This window comes from Mya arenaria, chromosome 5, assembly GCF_026914265.1.
Source record: "Mya arenaria isolate MELC-2E11 chromosome 5, ASM2691426v1".
Lineage (NCBI taxonomy): Eukaryota > Metazoa > Mollusca > Bivalvia > Myida > Myidae > Mya > Mya arenaria.
In genome coordinates, this window is record NC_069126.1 from 69,141,118 (window position 1) to 69,168,969 (window position 27,852).

Here is a 27,852-nt window from a genome sequence, read left to right on the forward strand (position 1 = left end):
GTCGTGTCTGATAGGTTGCTGCCGGGATCGATGTATCTTATAATGAGAGGCGGACAAAATCCCCCCCCCCCCGGACAAAATCCCTCCCGCACATTTTTGTATAGGTGGACATAATCCCCCTATCAATTTTTCAAGGCGGACATAATTTTACATTTTAACATCAAAAGGCAATTATCAATCAATTAATATCTACTGTAAGTCACTATTATAATTCAAGCTCACTTTTTTGTGTTTTAACATATTTAAAATCATAGTAGAATATTGTGGACATTGAAACCGGGCCTATCGATACCGGGATATCCTAAGAGAATATCATATAACCGGTATTAACTGCGACGAAAAACCCGGTATCAACATAATACGATATCATAATTTGTGATACCGGTTTTTCCCAATATCGATACCGGGTAGCGGGTTTTAACACCATCGAAGAATAAAAAAAAATGGGCAATACTGAAAAACTTACCACAGCCTAACGGGAGTGTGTTCTGCATGATAGTGCGTTACTTGCATCCAATTTTTGGTGTCAGTTGACCCGACTACGGCTGCGTGGTATGCACGTATGGTTTTAATTTGATCTAGTATTTAATGTTGCTAATCGGATTGCGTGGCCAACATGTACAATTAATAAATTCAATGACGTACGTATGACCACTTGATTGAATAATTTTGCTATTGAATAGCAACGTTTTACCTGACGTGGTGTCAGTAATTTACGGACAGTGTCAGTTTGCAACGGAGTAAATGTACCTGTCGTCCGTTGGAAAATGATCCAGTGGCTTGAAAAAATAGTCAATAGTGTCATGCAGTGGTGTCAGATACCACTAAATGTAGCATATCATGACATGAATTAATCGGATTCCAGGATCAATCTTTTAATGTAAATGGGAGTAAAGATCAATTTTGTTAGGTACAAAAGGAATGTATTTAAATATAATTGCAACATTTAAGAATTATGAATATTGTACGGTATGACAATGAGTCACGAGTTCAAGAAGGTAAGCACTGAAATTAACTGTGATGCCAAAAATGTAAGCAGTACCAGGCTGTCAAGCGGTCCTTATTTTTCCTACTTTTTACTTATTTTTTTATTCCTACCTACTTTTTCCTACTTTTTGGTCCAAAACTCCTGCAATTTCCTACTTTTTGTGTTCAAGTTGTGTATTTCAAAATCACCTTATATTAATAGTTGAAAAATGGTAGTATATTTGTAGGACTGTTTCTATTGGGACTGCATAGAAGACTGGAATCATCTTAATGAGACTGTACAGACTGGGGATACAAACTGGGGTCCTGTGGCAGCTTACTTCATGATCACACCTGGTGAAAGATGTACGAGAGTCAAAAGACCAGTCCATGCAGTCTCGTCAAGATATATTCGAGTTTGCAATTTATGTCTGTGAGTAATACAAAATTCTGCCCAGAGGTATGTAAAACTCCTACTATTTTAGTACAAATTCCTTATTTTTCCTACTTTTCTCCTACTTTTTTTTGTAAATTGTATTCCTGCATTCCTCTTTCTTTTAAAAAGAAGTTCACATGACAGCCTGAAGTACTGTACTATCAGAATACCCAAAGGATGCCAAAAAGTTAATTGTTACAATCTGGGAGTATGTTAATTGGTCCCAGCCACAATATACATGTACAACGACGACAGTTGTTATCAATTTATTCCAAATATGAGCTGGTGCGTGAGGAGTTTGGTTCAGTTAATAATTTACACTAACGATTACTTAACTCGTATCTGCTCGGGCGTTTCCGTTTTTTTTACCAAGAGAAATCACTCAAACTATTATTATCTAGTCCCACGGACCTGATGTTTAGGTCCGTACTAGTACAAACAAATCAAATATATTATTTACTAAGTGTATCAAGATGTGTTTATATTTGTATTCGCATTCAAAACCAGTGATAACTAGTACAACGAATGTTATGTATGTAAAACACACATATATATATATCCTGTTTGTGACAAAACTCGGATTCATTAAGGAAGTACATACTTTATGTATTGTAGGTTCGTGGTTATTGACAAAGAATGGGCTTATACATGATATTCATTTGGATATTTCTTAATGGTGTTTGCAGACATGTCATTGGTAAGTTTGTTATTATTCTTTCTATGAATCGGGTCGTTACTCTTCGATAATTTAACTAATTTACATACTTGTATGAAGTCGGGTTAAGTTGACCCAGTTAACATTTTTGGCCAACTTTGCGAATTGCTTTAGATAATTGCTTATTTGATATATCCATCGCAAACTAACAGTAGTGTGGACGTAAGTCGGTATGAGCGCCTAATCGTATGATACAAGAATAGCTAACAGCTAGATTAGAAGATTATCACGTTTCTCTCGAATATTGCCACCATAAATCATTACTTTAGTTAAAAGTTATTTATACAATTAACGTTAAAGGGACTGTACACCAGATTGGCACCAAAAAAAGTTTTTTTCTGTACAGAATCTCAGGACAATTCTTTAATAGAATGCGTTACGCTTTGATATCATAATTGTAAAAAAGTACCAAAATGTAAAACAAAAATGTGTCGGAGACCGGGTTCGAACCCGTGTCGCCAAAATTGCTGTTGAGCGCTGTATCTACTGAGCTTCGAAGAATTACTCTAAACGAGTGGTATATTTAAGCTATATACCTAAATTGGTAATAACACGCGATAACATCGACTCGTCAATCACGCATAAGGAATGAATTTTACAAGGTAGATATACCCAGTAAACCTTTTTAATGGAAAAATACGAAATAACTGCTAAACTTAAATAAATTGTAAACTATGTGGTACTTCAGTTAATAAGTTTCAATGCATTGTACACACAAATACCAAGTGTATGTCAGTTTTCGACAATATTCCTTTTTTCTTGCAATTGGTCATCTGGTGCACAGTTGCTTTAATAACAACCATTCATTATACAAAAATTGGTCGCATTCGACAAGGCTTAGTATGTACAAGTTGCAGAGAATATATTGAACAAGTATATTTATGTTGCGTTTATATGCTAAACATATGCACAGGGGCCGAATTTGTCCCTATGGGTAAATATATCCACGTGGACATGACTGCCTTTGGGTAGTTATAAACGTGTATATGACAATTGAGAAAATGAATATATTTTTCAAATGCCTATAATAATAAGATGTTGCAAAAGCACATTAGAAAAATAACGATTAACCATAATTTAACTAGCGTATGATATACATATCTGCATAAAATACTTATTGTATTCACATTGTGATATTATGTTGCAGTAATTTTAGAAATATACAATAATAAAATATGTGTGTCTCTTAAAACAAAATTGTTATACTGTCAGAAAGCTTTAATACTGTACATGTGTTCATGTTTGTTTTATTCTGAAACCACACTTAAAATCAATAATGTGTGTAAAATTGTTATTTTGACAATTATCAGCTAAACAAGAAGTGCGATAGCTTTTAATTAATTGCTTTTTATGGTTAAGCACTCCATTTTAGTAGCATATGAGTCTCAAAGAATGAACTTATAGCAAAACTTGAAAACAAATAGTTCAGTCACACATAAACATTGTATTTAAAACAATTTAGTCCTTTGTAGAAAGTGTATGCCGAAAAGTTTTAAAACAAAAGTTTGATAACTAAATTAATAATTAAAGTTGCCTTTAAAACAATTTCCTTCATTTATAATATATATATATATATATATATATATATATATATATATATATATATATATATATATATATATATATATATATATATATATATATGATGTCTCTTTGTCAAAAAATTACTTTAGACTTTACTGTTAAACCCTGTCAGAATAGAAATATCCCGGGGGGGGGCAAATTAATTGCCGTGTTTATGCATTGACATGAAAATTCACGAGGAAAAACTTTCCCCATTTCCAGAATAAGGCAATATTTGCCCCCGAGGGTTAATCTCGTCATATAAATGGCGTAATAGACGTTGTTTCTATGACTCGATTATCCGTTGCCTGTTATGTTCATGATTGTTGGCAAATAATTGCTTAAATTTTACAGATACTTGAAAACCAACACTATAGATATTATCGGTCCTGCAAAAACCTACTAAGAGCTCATAAGAAAAACTAAAATATACTTGATGCACTATGAAATGTTATAATGTAATAAATGATCAAACCAAAATTAAGAATTCAGAGGGGAAGTTTATTCTTAAGTGGCACATGAGTGGCCTTCGCTAAACTTACTCACAGTGTTGCGTTACAGGACGTTGTTTATCTTACAATGCACTTAAGCGTACTTCGCTTTCATATTCGTGCTGTAATGAATTTCATTTCCCTTTCCGTCAAGTAGTTTTGTGTTTATCACTTAAATCCCCACAAATTGGTGCAATGTTAGTTTTCACTTTCCTCTTAATAGTGCATTGGTATCAAGATATACTATTATTATATGTGTTATCAATTTATGATTATTGAAGATAAACAATTGCATTGTTGTTCAAAATATAAGGTGTATGACTGTGAGTGAGAGATGAGTCAATGCATGATCCTAGTGGATGCAGCACCTGAAGTCATATGAGCGATGGAGACCATTACAATTGCTATAATTATTGTTTGAAGTACTTAAAGTCAAATTTGAAAACAGAATTTATAAGTGAGAAATAAATGACATCATTTTACAAAAACCTCAATACTGCTAAACTAGATGTTAATCAAAAATATTTTATTTCAGTGAAGCTTATTTTATATTTTTCTAACTTAAACAGATATGTAGCCAAATGAATAAAAGTGACTTTTATCATCTGGTTCCGCTAAAGCTAGCCGAAAAAATGTATTGATTGGTCAAAATTAATCCAATAACGACTATTAACCAACCAAATTATTTTAGTGTGCAAACAATACTTATGTGAAAAACTACAGAAACAAGCTCAGTAGCAAACAGTTTAAACATAAACCCGGTTTAATGGCACTGGGTAAACGCCAAAGACATAAAACAAAAAACAAAACAAAAAAAAACACAAACAAGAAACATGGAAGAACAGCACAAAACTCCACAAACAGCACAGTGCATACTTATACTATATATAAAAACTAGGTATGTTTATTAAGGATTGTTAGCCCAAATGATAAACTGTGGACAACTACCGGTTATGAACCAATTGGGTGCTTAAGTTAACTTTTCAGAAAAAAATATCAGATATGTCTTACTACAATTCAGGGAAAATATCACTAAGAACTGTAGAGTGTCATATATATCAATATTCCTCCTGGTACAGCATGTGATAGGATTAGAAAATAATTTTACAATTGTTTCATAAAATAAAACTAACTGTATAATTATGTTGAACTCCCGCATTGGCATGGTCCAACACACAGGTGTGATTCCAAAAACAGGCAGGTTTAAAAAATACATGATCATTTGGAATGAACAGACACACTTTTATGTAAAACAGATATCTTTTAACAATAAAATTCACAATAAAAGGAAACAAAGACATGTTTAATACTTATGTGAAAAACAACAGCAACAAGCTCAGTAGCCAAAAGTTTAAACATAAGCCATAATGGCACAGGGTAGAGGTTAAAGACATAGAACACAAAAACAAAAAAATACAAACCATATACATGGAACAACAGCACAGTGCATATATACTTTATAAAAAAAAGGTATGTTTATAAAGGATTGTTAGGTACCGCCTGTTTACCTGTTTAACAAGCTCAATCCCGACAGATTATGGCAGTTTTTCTTCTATAGTCAAACTATATTGTGCAAGCAGTCAGGACTGTGTTATTTACATGATCATGATACATCTCATCTTGAACGATGTACATTTTGACATTACAGGTTTTTTTTTGGGATGCAAAGAAATCTGTCCATTGGTAGAACATGTCTGTTTGTTGGAAAGCGTCTGAAGTTAGACAAATCATGTTTTGAATCATTGAATTGTTATATGGACAACCAAATATTCACATCAAGTTATCGATCTTGTACTGTTTTACATGTACGTTTGCAATGTATTTATCTTAATTGTAGGTATTATAAATGTGCAAGCAATACATACATGGCAACATAAACACAGCAGAAATTTCCACTCTGTTAAAGTAAAATGCAAATATTATGTCAATAAAAAGTGTTTGTACAATTTCAATATGTTTTCCAGGTGATTTAAACATTCAAGTAATATTATAGAATTTTGAAAGGGTCATTTACCAGTAGAGTAGAATTTATTCGGCAAGAGTCGATCCTAGACAGTCACAATTTTTAGTTTTATTTCACATCATAGTTATATAAAGTGTCTGTTGAAGATAAATGAGTCATTAATGGTGTATAATAGGGGAAAATGACTTTTCTGTATAATGGAACGTCATGTTATGGCATGCTTATAAATTAGCCATACGCTCTGGTGAACATTTTTGTTCAAAATTAAATGACATTCTTTGCTATTTTCTTATTCATTAAACTACAGTAAAATGGGGGAAAACTATGACATAGTTTTTAGATAAATTTCAAAAACTACTACTGTCACATTTGAAAAAAGTGTGCGAGATCTGTACACCTATTGGAATATGTAATTAGTACTGCCTGGTCATCTAGCTATGAATTAAATTGAAGACATTGGATTATTTTCAGAAGCTCAAGCTCCAGTTTTATCAGCAAATGCATCTTCAGTTACTAAAGGACACCCATTGAAATTGGTATGTACATTATCAGCCGAAACCCCTTCTGTGTCATGGTTGCGGACAGACACAGGCATGACTACAGAACAAACAATTGTTACTGTCGGTTTGCAAGGTGGTTCATGTAAATCAGTTCCAAGCACTCCTCCAGATGGTTTAGTGGTAACATGTGGACCATTGGTGTATGGATGTACAATCCAATCTTTGAATATTTCTGATGATGGAGATGTTTGGCGTTGTTCAGTCCCGATTAAAGGGGTCACCACCTACAGCAACTCCCTGAGAATAAATGTCACAGGTAAATTTATTTCTAATGTATAAACTTAAAGATTTAATCCAGATTTGGAAGTTTGAAAATAGTTTTATTTGTTGTATAGTAAGTCAACCAGTAAAATTCAGCACTCTGATACAATGATTTTGTTGTGTAGCCTGAAAAGTGACGCAAAAAAGTACACTTATTACTTTTGGCAACAGTATGGATTAAATTGGTGGGGTTAGTAAAACCTTGTACAGATAATTAATATTAAGTATTTATTATCAATCATGATGTAATAATTTGACAGAACTTTACAAATTTATATGTATGATTACCATACCTTAACATTCAAAATATACCTTTTTTGAAACATTGTACTCACAATTCACAACCCATTAAATATAAAAACAATTCATGTTTTCTATTTCATTTCATTCTAGGCAAAAACATGAACTATTAATTATCTCAACTTTAAGAAAAATAAACAAAGGAACACAATATAGGTGTGCCAACAAGCGGGGTATTTTATTTTAAATATACTGACAATTCAATAACATTCATGCAGGCACTGATTCCTTGATTAGCCATAACATGTTGAATGGCTCAATATTCCTATGTATACACATTGATAAATGCTTCTGCATTGTAGTAATGACCGGAATCAATGCCCTTCACAACATCTAAACGAATAAACTCCCATTCGTACGTTGGTAACACAAACAATACCAAACTGAAACATAAATATGCATAAATAACACAGAAACAATAATCTATTTGTATATTCTTTTTTGTAATAATAATTACAAAAAAATAAATAAAACACTATAAGTTTAGTATGAGATGATCTTTACTGTAATCCACTTGCTTATCGACTGATTTCCCAAATCAGTACATACATTTAATCCATTACTTGTAATTTCATCGAGGAAAATGTAAAACTTGTATAAACTACAGTCAAATCAACACCACAAATTTGTTCAAATAATGTCCCTGGTTTTGAAGCTGGCCTCGCTCCGTGGATCAAAGTTTTTCTATAATAATTATTTAGTAAACAATTTTTCTTCTCCTCTAAAACCGCAAGGTCAAGACTTATAGTAATTGGTATGAAAGCTGATGTAGTTTCTGTTTACCAAGATTCTTAAAATTGTGTCTGGCCCATTCTCGGGGGTCACAGGAACGCATTGTCCGGACTTTTGATATTTAGTATGTAATCTTGTGTAGTAGTTATTCACCAAAAGTTTTCAAATGATATTCCTTGGTTCAAAAGTGGCACCGCTTCGGAGGTCTCAGCTTTTCTATATACTAATACATCAAAATCTTTGAAGATCTTCTTCGCTGAAACCGCAAAGCGCTGACCCTTACTATTTTAAGTGGTCATTAACCAAGGTTATTTAACAAATATTAACGATAAAGCTTGCCCTTATCCTGGGGTCCTAGGTATTCTGTATACCTATAAAATAAAACTTTAAACATATATTTTCTCTGAATTCGAATGGCCAATACTATTGAGATGTTTTCTCATACATGTAGTGGTTAGTAACTAGCTACATCAATCACTGTCGTTTGAAGGAAATGAACTCCTACTTTGGTGTCATATGACCTGTACACATTTAATCTTAAAGCATTTGTTTTTTCTTCAGATTTGTCTTCGGAGTCACTCCTGTCAACGATCTAGCATGACATAACTCTGAAAAACTGCAGTCTAACAATGTCAGAAAATCTCGAAATGTCTAAATAGCCTAAAGTTAAACAACTCCGCCATTAGTGAAAAGTCATAAGTATGAAAAACATTCCAAGAAAATTACTCAAATGAAAAGATGGAGCCAAATCCTGCGTCCTACATGCAGATAACTCGCTGATCTTAACAATAACAACCAAATTGCGTCTTAGTGAAGGAATTTGTTTAATTTTCAAAACATATACAGATACAGCGATCCAGTCCACAAGTAAACACTTCAGTTATTTGAAGGGAGTGACACCCCACCCTCATGTGTTCATTTTTTCCAATTGTTCATAGTTCCTTAGTTTCTACCTCTGTCCATAGCAAGCAATGACTACCTTTTTCTTTAGTAAACAATGCCTTCCTTAACAATCAATGACTACCTTAGCAACTAGCTATGTTTATAGCAACCAATTCCTACCTTAGCAACCATTTTTTTCCTTAGTAATCAATGAATGCCTTAGCGAACAATTACTTCCTAGGCAACCACTAATTTCCTTAGCATCAATTGACTTCCTTCGTAACATTTACCTCCAAAGCAACAGTCGGTATTCCTTTGCCATCACAGAAATCTTTAGCACTGTATCATTGGGAATAATTGGCTGATAATTAATGTCTTGACTGCGCTAGCAATACTATCGGTTTTCATATGCACCGCAAATATCAAGTTGCTTTGCATTCACCGAGTCTTTGTTCAAATTAGTCAGGTGAGCGATTTAGGGTCATTTGCGCCCACCTTGTTTTTTTAATCTAATTCAAGAATCCTGCTAATGAATATAGATAAAATTGAAAATTGAAATGTTTGACTTATGTCTGGGACTAAAATGACCTATATTTGTGTAAGAATACAAATATGTTTAATCTAAGGCTCTTTGAATGCTTAAAAAGGAGCTTCTCCCGACCTCGAGTGGCAAAATATTTGAAACACCAAGAAGGAACCAAAGGAATATTTGTTACTGTGTTTTGATGATATATCACTCTGTCAGTATAAGTGATTTATACAGAAGTATAAACAAAATACTTTTGGATTTAGAACAAGTTAAAATGATGCTTGCGCGGAATTGACAAATGTTGAACGAAGAAATTCTCTGTTCTGATGTCAAATACCCTGAATTTTCTAACTGTCAAATTCCCTAGAATGGTCTCCAGAGATCTCGAACTCTGATTTTATTACTTCTGCAGATAATAACTAACTGTTAATTATCCAATCAGGATTAAACTTATTGACGGTGAGTGAAGGCATAATGTATTAACAAAGTTTAAATAGAAAGATAAATCGCTTAAGGTACACCAAAGTAACGTCTTTTTAAAGTGCAATTGCTTACTGATTTATTGGGTTAACTTATCAGACACCACTCTCACATTTGTACAAAGTTTTGCTCCTTTTACATCATAATTGATGTTATTATTATATTGGTTTGACTATGATGGATGCTCCAAACCGATGCCATATCCAATTCTGCAGAATTATAATTGGTTTAAGAAATGCAAAACTATTTCGAAATTAAGGTATCAATTTACTTAAATAATTATGAGTATTTTTTCGAAGTTATGGCAAAATAATCCGGAACTGTTTTCACTGGTTTGCGTCCATGTTAAAATCATTAAAATGTTTAGATTTAAGTTATAGGGTGTATGTTCAGTCTTTGCCATACAAAATGGTCCGAATATTTGAATAACAAAAAGGCAAGAACTGCACATTACATATTCCTTGAAATAGTTTGGACACATTTGGTAGCGTTACCCTATTAGAAGATCTGTTTATTAAGAAACAACACCTATATTTATTTGAAACCTTATAATTATTGTCTCTTTTCAGAACCAGCACCAACACCAACAGGCAAGTTAATGTTTTTGTATATAGGTGGTTTTTACAATGCCTGTTCTGTATGGCAGATCATGTTATCAGGCCGCGCCCTTCTTTACGCCATCGCTGTCCCTGACAGTGGTGTCACTCTTTAATGTCATCTATCTCAGTAACGTATTTGGTATCATACTCTGTGTGAGAAGAGCATTTACATTTAAATTTAAAGCTGCTCTCTCACAGATTAACGGTTTTTACAACATTTTATTTTTTGTCTTGGAAAGAGGAAATTTTTGCGTAAATAAATGCACACCAATGATAAACCCATTGAAACCTTAAAATTATTGTCTCTTCTCAGAACCAGCACCAACACCAACAGGCAAGTTAATATTTTTGTATATGGGTGGTTTTTACAATGCCTGTTCTGTGTGGCAGATCATGTTATCAGGCCGCGCCCTTCTTTACGCCATCGCTGTCCCTGACAGTGGTGTCCGACTCTTTAATGTCATCTATCTCAGTAACGTATTTGGTATCATACTCTTTGTGAGAAGAGCACTTACATTTAACTTTAAAGCTGCACTCGCACAGATTTACCGTTTTTACAACTTTTTTATTTTTTGTCTTGGAAAGAGGAAGTTTTTGCGTAAATAAATGCAAACCAATGATAAAAGATTGCTGACAAAAGATCAGAGCGCAGATTTGCATATTTTCGTTCGAAAATTAATGTTTTATGGCTTAAACCGTAACTAACGGTTTATGAACAATGCATAAAACATCAACTTGAATATGAGATTCTAGATTCTGCGATCTAATTTTTTGTCAGCAGTCTTATATCAATGGTTTCGATGAATTTTTGCAAAAATTGGCTCGTTCCAAGACAAAAAATAAAAAAAAAGTTGTCAAAACATTCAATCTTTGAGAGTGCAGCTTTAGGGTTTAATCAACTTTTGACTAATGGCTCTTGATTTGTCCGAAAATAACCAAACTGAGTGTCACTTTTAAACTGACTGCTCTGCTTCTGTTACGGATGTGTGGTATAATTCAAGGTAGTGCCAGTTTACTTATAATGTACAACAAACAACTTTGGTGTATATTCAGTTCCGTCTTCTACAAGCACTACTATCACAACATCTCGGTTCGTGCATGCCAATGGTTAGGCACGCCTTACAAAAGTGGTAAGTCTGATCATGAATATGGTTTGCTTATTTGGGCAATAGGTACCACTGATATTTGTGATTTTTTGGCCGTGCTGTCATTGCTAAAAAAAGCTACATGCATGTTGTTTCAACCAGACGAATGAAAATAAAATACACGGAGGAACGATTGAATAATAATTATTATTTTTTTTTTAAATAGTAACAGTACCATCAGGTAAATATCCTCACCTCGGTATAATCCGTTACAATTCTAACCTGTACTATTACTACTGTTTGCAAAAAAACTGAGCGCAATAAACTTGTACGTCAATTTGTTTAAAACAAAGCTCTATTGCATGTTGTCATTTGCACTAAAAAAGGTCAATTCGTACTGCCCCAACAGGACCTTCAAATAGACAGTTTGGGCACTTCAAAGAGATTGGTTTGTAACTTCGTTGTTTTTGCAAGTGTTAGGTAAAGCTCCATTTTAATTTATCAGTTGAAGTGAATACCTGGCAATGCAAACTGTAAATGTATGGATGCTGGTACATGAGCCATCATCTTTAATAGGTAAAGTTTATTATGATGTTCACTTCATAGATAAGGGCGATGTTAAAGTAGGGCAGTTACAGTAACACTCATTCGATGGTTTAAAAAACAAAATTCTAACCTTTGTTCATTTGCAAACAGTCTAGGATGCATGTAAATATTAAGATCTTAGCTTTCTTTCTTTCTTTTATCAGTAATTCTTTATTGATGTTTCTTTTGCTTAGCCTTTTATGTTCTTTTTACAGATGAAATAAAATTAGTTCTTAAGTGATACAATGTAATGAAGTCATTTGTTTAAATTAATGTATGTTCATTGCATTTAATAGAGTTGTGATCCGCAATATATTAAATTCTTTATGTAACAAATGTCGATTACCATAATATATAAGTGTTCGAACTGATATTTCTCCATTTAGGATTGTAGTATGTTTTACTTTCACTTCATACAGATATTTTCTTAAATTATTAGTTGTCAGCCGTCCTTTGGTATATCTTAAGGTACTTGAGTTAATTTTAAGGATGGGTCTCTATACAAAATATAAGTTTCGACACTATAAGCCGGTCACTCATTGTTTAAGTATGTGATTATCTAATTGTAAAAGTAAACTGAGATTGGTCTTTCTTCAATATCAAATGGAAATAGTATATACATTGTTACGTTGTTTTTTGTCTTAAAAGCACTTAAGGTGCTGCCTAAAGAAGATAGGCACAAATGCCGATTGTCTATTGTAAATTAATTGTTGATTAAACAACTCACACAGGGCCTAAACCATGCAAAATCATTGAATAATGTATAAAACATATGTTGTTATGGGGTTTAAAAGACCACTTTATTAAAATACGTTCTTCAGATTGCAACGTGAATGTGAATTTGAAAGCAAGCCTAAAAATCTAAAAAATATTGGGGAGCAACAGAGGGGAATAGATGATTATAAATAATTACGAAGAAAATAGAAATGTGTTGACATAAATACGCTGCCTTTCTTTACGTACTACAAAAAGTAAGAAAACGTGCTCATCCGATATCGGAATTCACTAAATTAACTTAACACAAAAATTAATCAAGTTGCGAGATAACGCAATATTCATACATTGTATATTTCAGTGCAGAGATTTATCACTTAGTTTATCGTATTAGAAATAATCAACTGACATCAACAGGTATTGACAAAAACGTATCGGTTAAACCCATACAGTTTTGGGCCACTCAAAATATTTTTTTGGATTCGAATTTCATTGTCTGTGAACAGAATTTCAAAAAAAGTAAAATCTCTCTTGTCGCGTGTACAACTTTTTAATGCTTGCAGCACTTTCATTTTGGTTTTGTTTCTTTTAAAGGCGCTGTAAGGTCATACAGGATCTACATGGGCTCCAAAGCCAGTGCATGTCTCGGTTTAACTGCAGTCGACTGATAGCTTCCTTACTTATATCAGAAATGTATTACAATAAATTGCCTGTCCAATCGCCTGTTTGACCGCTCTTTCGTTCAGACTGTGTTACATGTATAACACTAACTATTTTTCTAGGATGTTAATCTAGTGGATAGGCTAGAAAATAGCATATCTTACTTAGGTCATCAGATTAATGACCAAAACCCACTTTTTTAGTATATGTCACTTGTTCACTATTGTTTGTTTTTTTAATGTGCGATATATGCAACTGACACTTCATGAATACTTTAATTTGTTTACGTATATAAGTTTGCTTTGAATTAAAGAATTTCATTTTAAATTAGTTATTGTTGTTTCTAACAGCAACGACATCTAACATATCTGGGAATAATCAAACTTGATTACGACGTGTGCTAGTTAATATTACAGGTATTATCGCATCTATAGATGACGTAAATTCTCTATACAACTTATTTGGAAAACAACAACAACAAAACAAATGTTTTCACAATGGCAATGCACAATGAACCTATAATTCGTGCCTAGTTAGTGGGGAAATTATATGCATTTGGCGTTGTTTAATATCCTCTATTTCTAAATAATGTTTTCATTGAGTGTATATTTATCATGAATCATCCAATCAGGGCAAATGGTGGCAAGAACTTTAGACGTGGCCAGTAAAGTGAAGCCTTTCTCGTGTTTCAGACGTAAACCATATGCAGGACTATCAATTCCACATTGTCAGCGTGATAATTGGGTCACTTTTCTTTTCTGCTTATTACTTAATTACGGAACAAAGTTATCGTTAAGCACTGTGGTAATATACTTTCTGTAGCTTGTAATCTAAACTTAAAAATGCCAAATATCAACACTATAATTAGAAAAGTTATAGAGCGCATGTCAATGCCACAACTATCCCCAGTATATCATCGATTGATGGACGCAATTGCCGTAAGGCAGTTCATTTAAGGAATGGAGGTTGGGGTGTAAATATTTGAAGATTAAAAAAAACATAATTAAGGAACTGTCCATTTGTTTTTGAGTTTTTGATAAATCAAGATATTACATTTAAACTGTAATTGCTTCCATGTTTTCTCTCCAATATTTCAGTCACTGGTGAGAAGCATCTAGCTGTTGCAGTAACTGTGCTAGTTGTACAAATATGTGTGGTCCTCGGTGTATTTGTTGTACTTCATTGGATACGAACACGACCTAGAGGTAAGTTAAGATGAACAAAATTAGCTGGTCTTGCCCCATATAAGTGTAGTGTAATTATATTTCATAACATGCATAGTAATACAATGAAATAATCAATACAATGTTTTTAGGCAAATGCTTTTCTATAGCATTGAGGATTCTAAATATGGGTCCTAAGATATAATTAAGCAGAGCTCCATCTCTAATCAGACAATAACAGAACTTAAGTGCCTCTGCTCTCTGTTGTCTATCGTCAACATTTTTTCTTCAAACAACTCCGTCTATTGCAACCAAATTTCACAGAATAGTCCTATGGCAGATTCCTTAAATTAAAATTATCCATGTAGAACTTTGGTTTCTAGGGAAACCAAAAGGAAAAAAAATGGAAATCCTCTTTTCAGACACCGTTGACCTGATTTTAAGACCCTCTTTCTAACAAATGTCCTGATCTTGTTAAATGAAGTTGTGTATCATATGACGAATCGCGACAGATCCTTTATATATGGACATTTTTAAATTTCTTTTCCTTAGAAACCGCTTGCCAGGTCTCAAAATTATTTCACAACCATGTTTCTATGGTTGCCAGTTATTAAATTCTTTCAAGCCATGTTGATTCGTTTTGCCGACATGAGGCGGGGTAGTTTTCACTATATAACTATATTGTATAGTAATATATTTGAACATATCTGAAACAGCAAGGCCCAGATCCTTGATATTTGTTATGCAGCCTAATGAAATGGTCATTTACCTAGACTTCTCAAATTAAATCATTTGGGTCAAAAGTCAAATGTGCCTCAGGTTAACTACTTATTTATATTGTAATATCTTTAAGAATCTTCTTCTTTGAAATTGCAAATCCAAGACCTTTGATATATGGTATATAGTCTCATCTGGTGGCCCTTTACCAATATTACTCAAATTATGTCCAAGGGGTCATAAGTGGCCTCGCACCACGGGTTGCAGGTTTTCTATATATTCATTTAGTATTATCTTTGAAGGCCTCTTCTCTAAAACCTAAATCCAAAACGTGATATATAATCCCCTGAAAGGGCCATTGACAAAAATTGTTCAAATTATGTTCTGTTGTCAAAGCTGGCCCCGCCCGCGATTCCCAGGATGTCTATATAATAAAAAAGTTAAATTTTGAAAATCATCTTTGAAGAAGAAATGCTTAAATATTGCCCCTGGTGTCAAAATTGGCCAAACCATATCGGTCTCAGTTTTTTTTTATAATACTTATATAGTAAACTGTTTGGATATCTTCTTTTAAACCGCAAGGCCCAAACACTTAACAGTTTGGTTATGACCTTATTTAGTTGTTGGTAAATTCATACATCCATAGCAACCAATGATTCACTAAGGAACCAATTAAGCAACAAATGACCTCCTTAGCGACCAATGCCTTCCTCCTAAGCTACCAATAACTTCCTAAGAAACAAATGCACGCCTTGGCAACTTGACTAACTTTGAGTCCACTTACTCTTTTATCAATCAATGACCTTCTTTCATCCAACGACGCCATAAGCAAACAAAACATAATTCCTTAGCAACTACCTACATCCATAGCAATCAATGATTCCTTTGCAACCATCGAATTCCGTAGCAAAAGTTGGCTTACTTGTCCATTGTTCCAGAGAACAACAGCTGACAACGTCTTGACTACCCTAGAGATACTATTTCAAGAACCCCTCTTTCTTATCAACCATTAAATTTCTCGTCAACCACTTTTTTTCTTAGCAAACAGCAACCTCCTTAATCAACACTGACTTATTGCTGTTGGTCATTTCAATCAGATGAGCGTTATAGGATTATTTTGGCCTTTTTGTCCATCTAATTATTTCGATTCATAAGGTGTTTTTTAAATTAAAATGATTGCAAAGATAATTCATTGCATTGCTGCAAATAAGAAAAATCGTATTGAGGAAAATTTTTAAGTGGAGTTGAAAACAAGAGTATTGTCATAATATGGCTAAGAAACGGAGACGAATAAGCAAAAGAACCTGCTGTAATACTTCTTTGAATTTGGCATGATAAGCAATCTGCAAACGAATAATAGCTGAATATATCGGTGATCTGTTGCTGACCAAATCATATCGGCTGCTAATAGCAACCAGTTTGTTATCCGTCGCCGACTGGTGGGCAAAAGGTCTTGACTGCAACATCGAACACCTGTAGGTGACTAGATTGGTCTTAAACCAATCGCCGATCTATGGCAACCCGATTAAAGGTAATGATTTGGTTGTAGGCTAAACTCTTGATTGGAGCTTATATTACTCAACCAATCAAGAGCCTATCATGAAAAAAAGAGTCTGTGATCTATTACTCTGCTAGCATTGATTCATTTTGCTTTTTTCAGGAATGAATTTCGTTCTGTGGAGACCTTGGGTAGTTATACATGTTGGTGGAGCTATTGATCTGGTCGTTGTCTGTGTATGTGGTGGGTACCATGTAAATATCAACACTGGTAAGTTTTCTAAGTTTCTGTTGAGTAAAGTAATTGTACAAAGGTGGTAAGTAATGAAATTGTAAAACTGAATTCTGATAACCAGGACAACTAGCAGTGTTTGCGGTTGAAATGTCCAGTTCAATGTTGATACCGAAAGAATAGACCTAGTAACACAAGGGTTATGCCCAATTTACATTAAAATACAATTTGCTTTAATTTCCTGTTTAAGTATCATAATTAGATAAAGTTCTAAATTGAAACACAGTGTTGCCTTTTACATTTCAACTAGTATATAATGTGTGATTTGACTATGATGTGCACTCCAAACGGTACTGAAAATATGTAGGTTAAATGTATAATTAAGAACTTAAATTTTACTTTAATAAATGACTACTTTTTGTTAATTTCAGGTGATGGTGATGGTAGGTTTAACCAGAAAAATGGGTCTGTACATTGCATGAAGTGATTGATGTATAATGATAAAATTACTAGTCTTACGAAATATTTACGATAGGATTATCATTTTTTTCAAATTATAAAGTACATTTGAGCTTGTCTGTTTTAATACAAAATAAGTTGAGGTATTGTAATAGGTTGTGTGTCTTTAAGCTTGACCAAAACTTAAAAACCTTTGATGATGTTTAAATGCAACTTGGTACACATGTTGCCAGAGGCAATACACAATATATGTCTAATACTATAGCTATAATTATCGAGTTATACCCCTGTTTGACTTAAAATTAAATACAAATGTTTGCTCTGTGATGCTTTTGTTTAATATTTTAGTACTGTAAATGTCCCATTTAACGCGCATGCTCTAATAGAAACACCGATGGTCTTTTCCTGGGTCTGTTTTCCGAATCTTGAAGTGATTTATAATTACCTTAGCTCCTATCTCTAAAACAAGCTAATTGCTCCTATGAAATGCTTTAAATCAGCCACCATTTTAGAGCACCAGCTCATGATGCTGGCGTCATGCATATACGGTAAACATTTACCCTGTAAACAATAAGAGGTGCAGACGATAACAATCACGTGATAATGAATAGGCCATGTGATTCGTAGTCAAGCAGAATAAAAGGCGACAGTACTTCAAAGCTTTATCGTTGTAAGAGCTACCGATCTTAGTAGACAAGAAATACTTGTGAACCAGTTTATGGTTTTCGTCTTCAACATTTTCTACCCGTTACAAAAAAACAAACACTCCTCAGTATTGCCAAAAGAAGTGTACTGATATATTGAATCCATGTGTTCAGTTGACCATTTTATTGATTAACACACCTGAGTGAGTATACAGCTACGATTCATTCTCAGGCTTTCTTCTCTACTTACCATCTCAGACGAGGGTTAATTATAACAAGCATAGTCGGTATTTCATGTTTTTTACTCCATACATAATTGATCAGCGAATTTAGCTTTAACATGTTTTCTGAATTGAAAATAGTGGTTGTTAATTAGCGCACAGGGTTCTTAAAACGAAAGGCGCCCGGAACGTTTAATAGGGCATTTACGATACGTATAAAAGTGCATGATCTAAATAAATGATCATATTTTATCACTAGAAACAGCTTCAACTTAAAACACACACAAGGTGGTAATGGTTAGTTGATGTGATTGTTCGTTAGCAGCATTTGTCTTATTCCAGCAACAATTGTTCTCATTGGTTATAGTTTGTATTCAGAATTCAGAAAAAAGGATATTTTTACAGGCAGCCTTACTCTTACATTTGAATATTTCAGGGGTACTCATGACTACAGGTGTTATTGTCGCAATAATCCTGACACTCATTCTAGTTGTCGCATTCGTATTTTTGGTTACAAGAGCAACTAAATGTAAGTATCATTGTAAGGGACCGGCATTTTTTTATCAGGGTAACTATTTGTAACTATTTGTAATTTGTTCTCCACCAATGTATTTTAAAACCGTTAAAAATGTCAGTGTTTTCTCAAAATGAAAGATATCGTGTAAGAGAGTTCTAGTAATTCAATTTGTTCTTTGGAGTGTTAAGCTCCATGCACGAGGATTGGGCAGTCGCCTGCGAAAAAGTCTAGAGCATTTCTAATAAATTCTAATAGTTCTAGTAGAAGTGTTTTTGAACAATCCCATGCATGTTCTAGAACACACCAACGTTAAATGGCACAACTTATAGAACGATTTGTTATAAAAACGTTTCAGAAGAAATGTGAGTAATCAGTTTATGAACAAAGGTTTCGGTACTATAACAGTACAGTTCTAAAGACAGATTTACATGTATTTTTAGAACTCTTAAAACAGTTGTTAATTAACACTAATTAATTAAAAGTAATCTTAAATGTCAGAATTGTAAAGAAGTCTAATGACACTAACTAGAGCCATGGGGACTTTCATCCCCACCCGGGCATCGACCTTTCATTAACGGGTCTATGGAGCAAAATGTTTTCGCTCTCATGCCCGGTCTCAGCTCTCAATCCATCGGCTGATGTCAGTGATGGGTTATACTGAAATCGAATGAACTGCAACATCGTGCAAAATATGAGGGAAATATAGGGACTAAGAAAATCTTTTTATTTTGAACTTGCATTTACAAGCACCACGAAAATACGTGACAACCTACAAAATGCAGCAAAAGGGGACTATACACTTTCAATACAACTCGTTCGACCAAATATAAATTATACCAATGAAGAACAAATACATACCCATTACAAAAATGTGTACAACTGAGTATTAAAACAATAGAAACAAAGTTATGACCGGCTACAAACCACTGATTTACATAGCCAAAAACACACAGGGTTACATGATAACATTTTAATCATTATGATAAGATATTTTTTTCCTCCTAGAAGTGTTCTTCTTTCTCTAAGGAAACGTAAGAATGTAAGTTAACTTCATTTGACTCTCAGTTAAAAAGTATTATTTTAAAATCTTTCTACACATATTCCTGAGCTCAACTCTTAAACATGTTCAGAACATTTGTAGAGCTGAATTTGGTTCTAAAAAGGTCTATGACTGTTCTTGAATATAAACTCATTATTTAATATGTTCTACAAATGTTCCAGAACTCGACTGCAGAACATTTGTAGAACTGAATCTGGTTCTCTAATGTCCTATATCTTTTCCAGAATGTTCTAAGAGCAAGTTTTTAACCAATTTCCATTTTTGTTCTAGCTTGATGTAAACAGTTCTAGAACAAATGTTCTAGACCACAAAGGGATAGTTTCAAGTACTGTTCAATTATGATCTAGTGCAGATCTAGAACTGTTCTGATTTGCAAAATTTAGTTTCGCAGTGGGTCATGTGGCAGGGTTCTAGTTTTATCTGAAGCTATAAACTGCCTCAGCATGGGTGGTTTTGGAATGTTCACTATAGAGTGTAAGAGATACATGCCGGATATCCCGATCGAGGAACGTCCGTTAAGGAAATGATATCAAAATCAAAGTGTAGCTACAAGGTTAACTAGATATACTGCTATACACCACAACGTATTTAAGGTCTTTATGATGATCCCAAACTTTACAACATTCACGTTTTATTAACAGCATTATGTATAATTGAATGTCGAAATTCGTGAAGGCATGCTTGCGAGAGGGCAGACGGGAGTGTATTTTCCTGCGTATAAGTATATAGTACATGTCATAAATTCAACAGTTTTTATCCTAATATTATGAAACTTGTTCAAAATACGTGTATGCATGCTGTCTCAAAGAACTAGTAATATCAATTACGTCAGGGCAAAACCAAGGTCACTAGGTCAAATCAAAGAGAGAAATTTCCCCTTCATAAATTTAATATACATTATCACATCGTTATGCGACTTTGTCAGATTACTTGTCTGCATGTTGTCTTGAACAATTATGAATATGAATAACCTCAGGTCAAAATCTAGGTCACTGGGTTGAAAAACCCCATCATAAGTGACTTTGGTTCAGAAATTTGAATAAAAGTCATTATTTTTACCTATGATTCTGCTCAAAACAAGCGAAAGAGAGAGAGAGAGAGAGAGAGAGAGAGAGAGAGAGAGAGAGAAAGAGAGAGAGAGAGAGAGAGAGAGAGAGTGAGAGTGAGAGAGAGGGACACAGAGAGAGTCTGAAAACGTTTTATGGATGTTTATGTTCATATTGTCAGCTTTTACAATACAGTTGCACAAATTTAAAAAAGCTGGAAATGCTAGCATTGGTAAGAATTATTTTTTATACAGTGGATGTTTTTATAGATATATATATAAAGTTTATCAAACTATATTATAAACAATTCACACCTTTGAAAAACAATCAGAGTTTGTATATATTTGATTTTCTTTGTTATTTGTAAATCCTTTAATTTTTGTTAAAAAATATTTACCTTCAGGTTGCTGACATGGTGAATTTGTGCTGCATTTTTATTGCTCTATCATAATAAACATCATGTACACGTTCTACTTTGTGATAAATGCTGATGGTTATTCTATTTAAGTTATACTTATAATTAGAGTGTCAATCATAATTCAAAGTGGAATGTGGGTCAAATAATAAAAAGGGTCATGCTTTCCCATGAAAATGATAACTATACTCGAATTAATTAGGATAAACATGTACCATCCTTTGGACATTTTTTTTTATTTCAGAACAAGTCTCTTATTAACAATAGCATTTAAACTATCTTGTTTGGCATTTTAATTCTCTTTCAGGTTGTGGATTTTACAATACTAAGAAGGACACATCTCCTCTATTAGAAAGGTATGCCTTGCACAAAGCGGGGATTCATGGGAGCCACATCATTTTGTTATGCGCTAAAAATGTTTCAACACATCTCCCTTTGTGGTGCCATTAGGGAAATTTAAACAAATAGCATAATGTTGTGGCTTCAATGATTTGCCATGCTTACATGACTGGCTAGTAGCTAGATTTTATTTTGTAGATATGAACATCTATTGTTTAAATCTATTAACAAGCATTTCTTTCTGTTTCCTTTCGGTATATGTACATTTTACTTTGTGCAAGATTTTAGATTTAACGTTTTAAAATAATATAGTTTAAAGAAAACGAAGAATCAAAAGGCCTATGGCGTGACTGCTTTTAATTGCGTTGTTAGAGAAAGGTTTGACATTCAAAATAGAAAACATAAATAATAAGTAATAATCAAGTTACATTTTAAAATGCATGCAAGTAAGTAAGTGCTTCAGAAAGACTGGTTTAACCAGCATTCTTCTAACCGTTAAAATTTGGCATACTAACACAGCTTTGCTATGGTTCTATTTAAATCAATGAACATATAGACTTCAGTAAAATTTCCAAATTTTAAATAGAGAATAAACTTGTGTTCATTTCCTATAATGTGTATTTTATCTGAGAGCGGCCATTAAAATTTTCAAAATTTAAATACAGAATAAACTTTTCTTCATTTCCTTTAATATGGATTTTAGCTGAGGGCGGCCATTTGTTTTTCGGTATGTAGTATTCATATAGCTTTTTACCGAGTAATCCAGTCTTGAAGTGGTACACGATACACGGAAACTATCGAATAGGCATTATCCGTTTCATAGCTTGACTCTCAAAATCAATATTAACTATTGAATTTGGTACCAAAAGTGGGCAGTGGATTACACCCTCATATTTACATGACAACGGTAATTCTGGACAAAATATGTTCCAAGACCAATAATTGTTAAGTGTCCTTTATAGGGACTTGTTCAAGATATTTAGGGCCAGACAGAGGGGACTTAAGTAAACAATTTATATGTTTCCTTAGCCTGTATATATACTGTATATGTGAGATAAGGCATCGACAAATTTATTTATTTTTGAAATGTGAACGATATGCTTATGAGAATAAAGAAATCATTAGAAATTCAAGTTTATGAGCTTTTTGTAGAAACCCACTCATCCTCTGAAGTAATATTCAGGTAATTCATATCATACACAACAATCTCATCACGGAGTATCTTCAGCATAAGTATGTTCTTGTCTATCTATCTAGATGTATAAAAATAAGAGTATAATGCCTCATTAATTCCTCCTCCATCTGAAAGCTTTCTGAAATTAATTTGGCTTTTGGTTCTACCTTTCCTGCCTGTACAATTCATTATATGACAGATGTTTTCGATCTGCGATTTCATTCCTTCCTAATATAGCTTTGTGGAGCATGCATCGTTTCCAGCAAAAGTCCTGTATTTACAATAGCTCTTGATGTTTCCAACACAATTCACCATTCAGTATTAAAATGGATTTCATAAATATTTGATTTCAGAAAAGAGGTTCATCAACAACTACTTTAGTGTGGTGGGCAACAAGGGTCAGATAAAAGACGGTTCAGATAGAAAGGTGAAAATAAATAAGAAGAATGATGAAGAGTTGAAATATATAGTATAAAATCACCACAATAGTAATGTTAGGGAAACTAGTGGATCCAAGTCTGAATTCTGTGCTATTATTTGATATAAATTGAAACTGTTTTTAATACGAAAAAGATGTATCTTATATAACAAAAGATATTTATCAAAATGTGAAATTCAATTGTTTTATTCCATTACATGACAGAAGTAAACGGTCATTATTCTGGTATGTGGTCAAAAATGAGGTAAATACCTTTTTTATAACTAAATAGTTTACTTGACGTCTGCAGTACTACACATACACAGACTTAAAGAACCTAAAAAAAATTAAAAGAATGTGAATAATTTTCCATTTGCAATATGAAAACTAGTCATGTAGATATAAATTTAAGCTCATGTATTGTACAATTTATGTCCATGTTTTAAATGGACGAAATATCAAATGCCATTATCATGAAATGTTATTGGTTTTTTCAGAGATAAAATCATGTGTATAAGCATAATAAGTAATTAAATTTCTCTGTCACAGCAATGATTGCAAATTATATTAGGTTTAAGGAACTACCAAAGGTACTACTAAGATAAAAGGATTTACAAAGTGAAAGGTTATCTGTGGACTGACATGTACTTGTAAAAACAAAATAAGGTCAAGTATTGCCAAGTTATGTGTTTCAAACTTGACAATTTTAGTGCCATACTGAAACATATTTATAAGGTAATGTTTATGACAAGCAGAAATGGGAAAAGGCTATTACTTCTTAATTGATTATATAACGCGGGCAATTTATTAGTTTATATACACAAACTATTTCCTTCCTACATCTCAAGTACATACATAAAATGTTGAGCCACTTTGTATAACGGCTTGTGGAATTATTTTGTGTGATTTGTTCCATTACAGAATGGTATCGATTCTAAGATACAAATGTAATTTTATATTGCAATATTTCCCTACAAAATGTCTGATAAGATAATTTTTAAATTGAACGAAAGAGATGAATAGAAAAATTATTGTAAATATTAGTGTTTTGCCATCTGGTTGTCAAATTGGTATCCAAGTGTGTATTATGTATGATTAAGTAGTTATTAAGCATATACAGGCATCAGTAATTTTAAATAATGTTAGTTTAAACATTATATATGTTACAAAGATTGTGAAGAAAGTTATGAACACTTATACTAAGTCAAAGTCGTTGGCACGATATTACGCGAGAGTGTGTCATTGTATTGTGGGGGAAACTGGAGTAGCCGGAGAAAACCCACTTGTCCGGCTTGATGACCACTGACTAACTCACTAAATTATGTTGATGTACATCAAAAGAACTTTTCATCAAGATCATAATAATCATTTTAGTCATCTTGTTGTATGTGAGCACCTGACTGTGTTACGTTTGTTTAGTAGTAATCTTATTTTTCATTGAGATCGATGTTAATTTGAAGCTAGTCAAGTCATTGTCTAGCCTTTAGCAGTGGTCGTCGGCAGCAACATTGCACAAGATTACAAAACGTTCAAGATTCCCAAAAGAAACGGTACAGATGCTGTCCGAAACAGAATGCACATGTCCACCAAGGTCCGTTTTATAAACTTTGTTTTATAATGTTTTGAGTGTTGTCCCTTTTTCGCTTTACAAACTATATACGAGCGTGCCCTTTAGTGCCCTTTTAAACATGGATCTGTCTGAAATTTTCTTGTTTTCATCCACATGATCTTTGTGTGTTATATACTTATATCTTGAAGTACTTGAAAGTATTGCAAAATTTTAGCTTTAAGTATCATTTTAACGTGTATATGATATTAATGGATCAAAATATTATGTATAGATTGTGTTGCATATTTGCGCCAGACTTTCTACATACCTTAAGCCCTCTAGTTATATATCAAGTCTTGTACAAATCAGACTTAGTCTGTAGTCTCAGATTATTTTGAAACCCCATAGTATGTGGTTCAAGAAGAGTGTTTAATACGTAATGTAAGGGTGCCGAATTTACAGTGACTGTTATTAAAAATCGAGGTTTAATGCTCATCATTTTTTCTTGTGGGACTCATATTTATAATTGAATCGTGCGTTGTGCGATTCATTGTTTTTTCCTCTAAATATATAAGTTGAAATAGTGACCATTGGTTCCGATGATCTATACGAATAATAATTGCTTCACTTGCATATATCCAAGAATTCTGGCAATGCATAAATGTTTGTTTTTTCTCATTTATTTTTCACATAGATACATATATCAGTACAGTTTTAAATTCTCAACATATACAACATATCTATGTATTTTAATCGGAAATACATATATTCAGAAACAATATTGCCCTCACACATGCACACGCACAAACACTTGCTCCCACACGCGCGCACACGCATGCACACATACACATTTCATACACACCCGATCGTATGATGTTTATACGATCGGTGTCCCCTGTATTCGATTCCATTAATGTTTTTGTTTTTTATATTTTTTAAGTCTAAGATTTCTTTGTATGGCTAATTGTGTCTTTTATTATTAAATATATTGTATGTTTAAGTACTTCCCATTTATTGTTGTGGGTTTCAAGTTTGTCATTGTTCAACGCAATTTGTTCTTCTATTTTAATCCGTAATCTCAAATATAATGCATATGTTATGTATATGAACAGGATGTAACTGTATTCATGTAAATGGCTATGTTGCTAAAATTGCTTTACAACAATAGAATAGCTAAAAGACGGTATAGTTAATCGTTCATTGTACAACAATGGTAAGAGTACTTGTCTATTAATTTGAATGCTGCTTATGTCAAGAAATCATTTGCTTATAGGGAGTCATTGTTATGTGAAACAAATTATGTTATATATAGACTGTAAATATTTATGGCTGCTATATCATGTATGATTATAAGTTGAAAGTTGACGGTTTAAGTTTGTTAAGATGTTAAAGTGTATTAGTGTTATACATGTTCTTCATGCTTTAATTGTGTGACAATGGCAGTATAATCAGTTGCTTACAGCCTAATGTATATATCGGCAATAAATAATTACAGCCTAATGTAACTAGCAGGGAGTAGCAGCCATAAATATTTACAGTCTAGGGCTTGACGATATATAAAAACAACATTTAAATGTTTACCACTGCGAATAGAAAATGTATTTTAAGTGTGAAATGATGTATTTAATCTTTTTAAATAGCATCAGTTGAATTGTAGTAAACATTGATCACAATGGTATTTTAAATGTTGTGTTGTAACCAAAGATAGTGATCATGAATATAATGACTCAGAAGTTTGAAACCAACATTTAATTACAACAATAATCAATACAACATACTTTGAGGGCTTGATGCTAAGGGGTTGTAACTCAATTATACCATTGATGGAGTTACGCCATTCTTCCGGGAAGCCCTCTGAGAGCACTTGACAAAATTGAAACGCCCGATCTTAATAGTTCAGTCATAGCTGGTATAAACATGCATGTTTAATAAGTAACAAAATAGATTCATGATGTTATGCATGGTTAAAACAGAATGCCCAAATATGTTGTTTATTACAAAGTTATATTAACTAATACACTGTATGCATTGACAGAGCATGTGCAAGATGTTGTATTCTCTGTTAAATTGCAATATTTATCATATTCAGGAAGTAATTTGTAATTTAGTAAACTATGTATTCATTGTGTTGCATTTGTTGTGCACTATTAAAAGGCAATAACTTTTTTTAGAATGTTAAGGGATTTTCCCACGGTTAACAACATCATTCAATCCGAATAATGTATGTCAAATTATTTGCAAGGTTTTCTGTTGGGTTGTTACATAAACGTTTAATGTTTGATTTCAATATCATTGATTTACAGAGTTATCGTTTTGGTACAATTTTGGCATGTAATAAGCTCTTTATCAAAATACACGATAAAGTATGTTTCTATCTATCTATTAATGTTATGCTCACCGGAGGGGCATATAGTGGCCGCTTTGTCAGACAGTCCGTTATTCCGTCCATCCGTCACACCCTTGTCCGGAGATAACCATAATCAGGCCCAGCATTTTAGTAACCTCCACTGAAACTCCATTTATCTGATAGTGTTTAAAAATTGTAGCTTGTCCGGGCCATATCTTGGTAAATACTAAAGGGATTGAAATGAAACTTGAAATATAGATAAATGGCAATAAGAAAAATGCAGTATATGAGAACTCTAGCCATGCCCTGCATATTTTCTTGATCTTCTCTTAAAATCCTCCCCTTAACCATGACATTTCTCGATGACGGATGCTTGTCCGAACCTATTAAAGGGATCGAATTGGAATTTAATATTAGTTAGTATCTTAATCATTGCTATAATAATCATACTGCTGTATTGTTTATTTTGAATACTTTCATATTCTGTTTTATTAGTTTGAATGTTTCTTAAATAAAAGTTTTCTTTGCCTTGA

The 27,852-nt window shown here is 33.1% G+C and overlaps 1 protein-coding gene across 13 annotated transcripts; it reads left to right on the plus strand.

The window, feature by feature from the left end:
• Positions 1-414: 414 nt before the first annotated feature.
• On the plus strand, positions 415-27,852 carry LOC128234364 (uncharacterized). 13 transcript variants are annotated; one of them, XR_008260936.1, is made up of 12 exons: positions 415-552; positions 2,018-2,099; positions 6,606-6,950; positions 10,448-10,468; positions 10,791-10,811; positions 11,789-11,803; positions 14,619-14,726; positions 17,062-17,169; positions 17,562-17,595; positions 18,891-18,983; positions 21,800-21,848; positions 23,359-27,852. XR_008260936.1 is itself a non-coding variant. In XM_052948562.1 (12 exons), the coding sequence occupies exons 3-12, from the start codon at positions 2,039-2,041 to the stop codon at positions 23,384-23,386; spliced, it is 849 nt and encodes a 282-aa protein (XP_052804522.1). In that variant the 5' UTR covers positions 421-552; positions 1,204-1,426; positions 2,018-2,038; the 3' UTR covers positions 23,387-27,852. The 13 variants fall into 13 exon arrangements, 12 of the variants coding, with proteins under 12 accessions (XP_052804521.1, XP_052804529.1, XP_052804531.1 ...); XM_052948562.1 differs by lacking the exon at positions 17,562-17,595 and adding an exon at positions 1,204-1,426 and having other exon boundaries at positions 421-552; XM_052948566.1 differs by lacking the exon at positions 17,562-17,595 and adding an exon at positions 1,204-1,399 and having other exon boundaries at positions 421-552.

Bases quoted from the DNA above. Each gene is read 5' to 3' on its own strand.
- LOC128234364 (XM_052948561.1), top strand. From the start codon at position 2,039: ATGGGCTTATACATGATATTCATTTGGATATTTCTTAATGGTGTTTGC. The intron at 14,727-17,061 runs GTAAGTTAAGAT...TGCTTTTTTCAG, and splicing joins GATACGAACACGACCTAGAG to GAATGAATTTCGTTCTGTGG. The intron at 17,170-18,890 runs GTAAGTTTTCTA...TGAATATTTCAG, and splicing joins CCATGTAAATATCAACACTG to GGGTACTCATGACTACAGGT.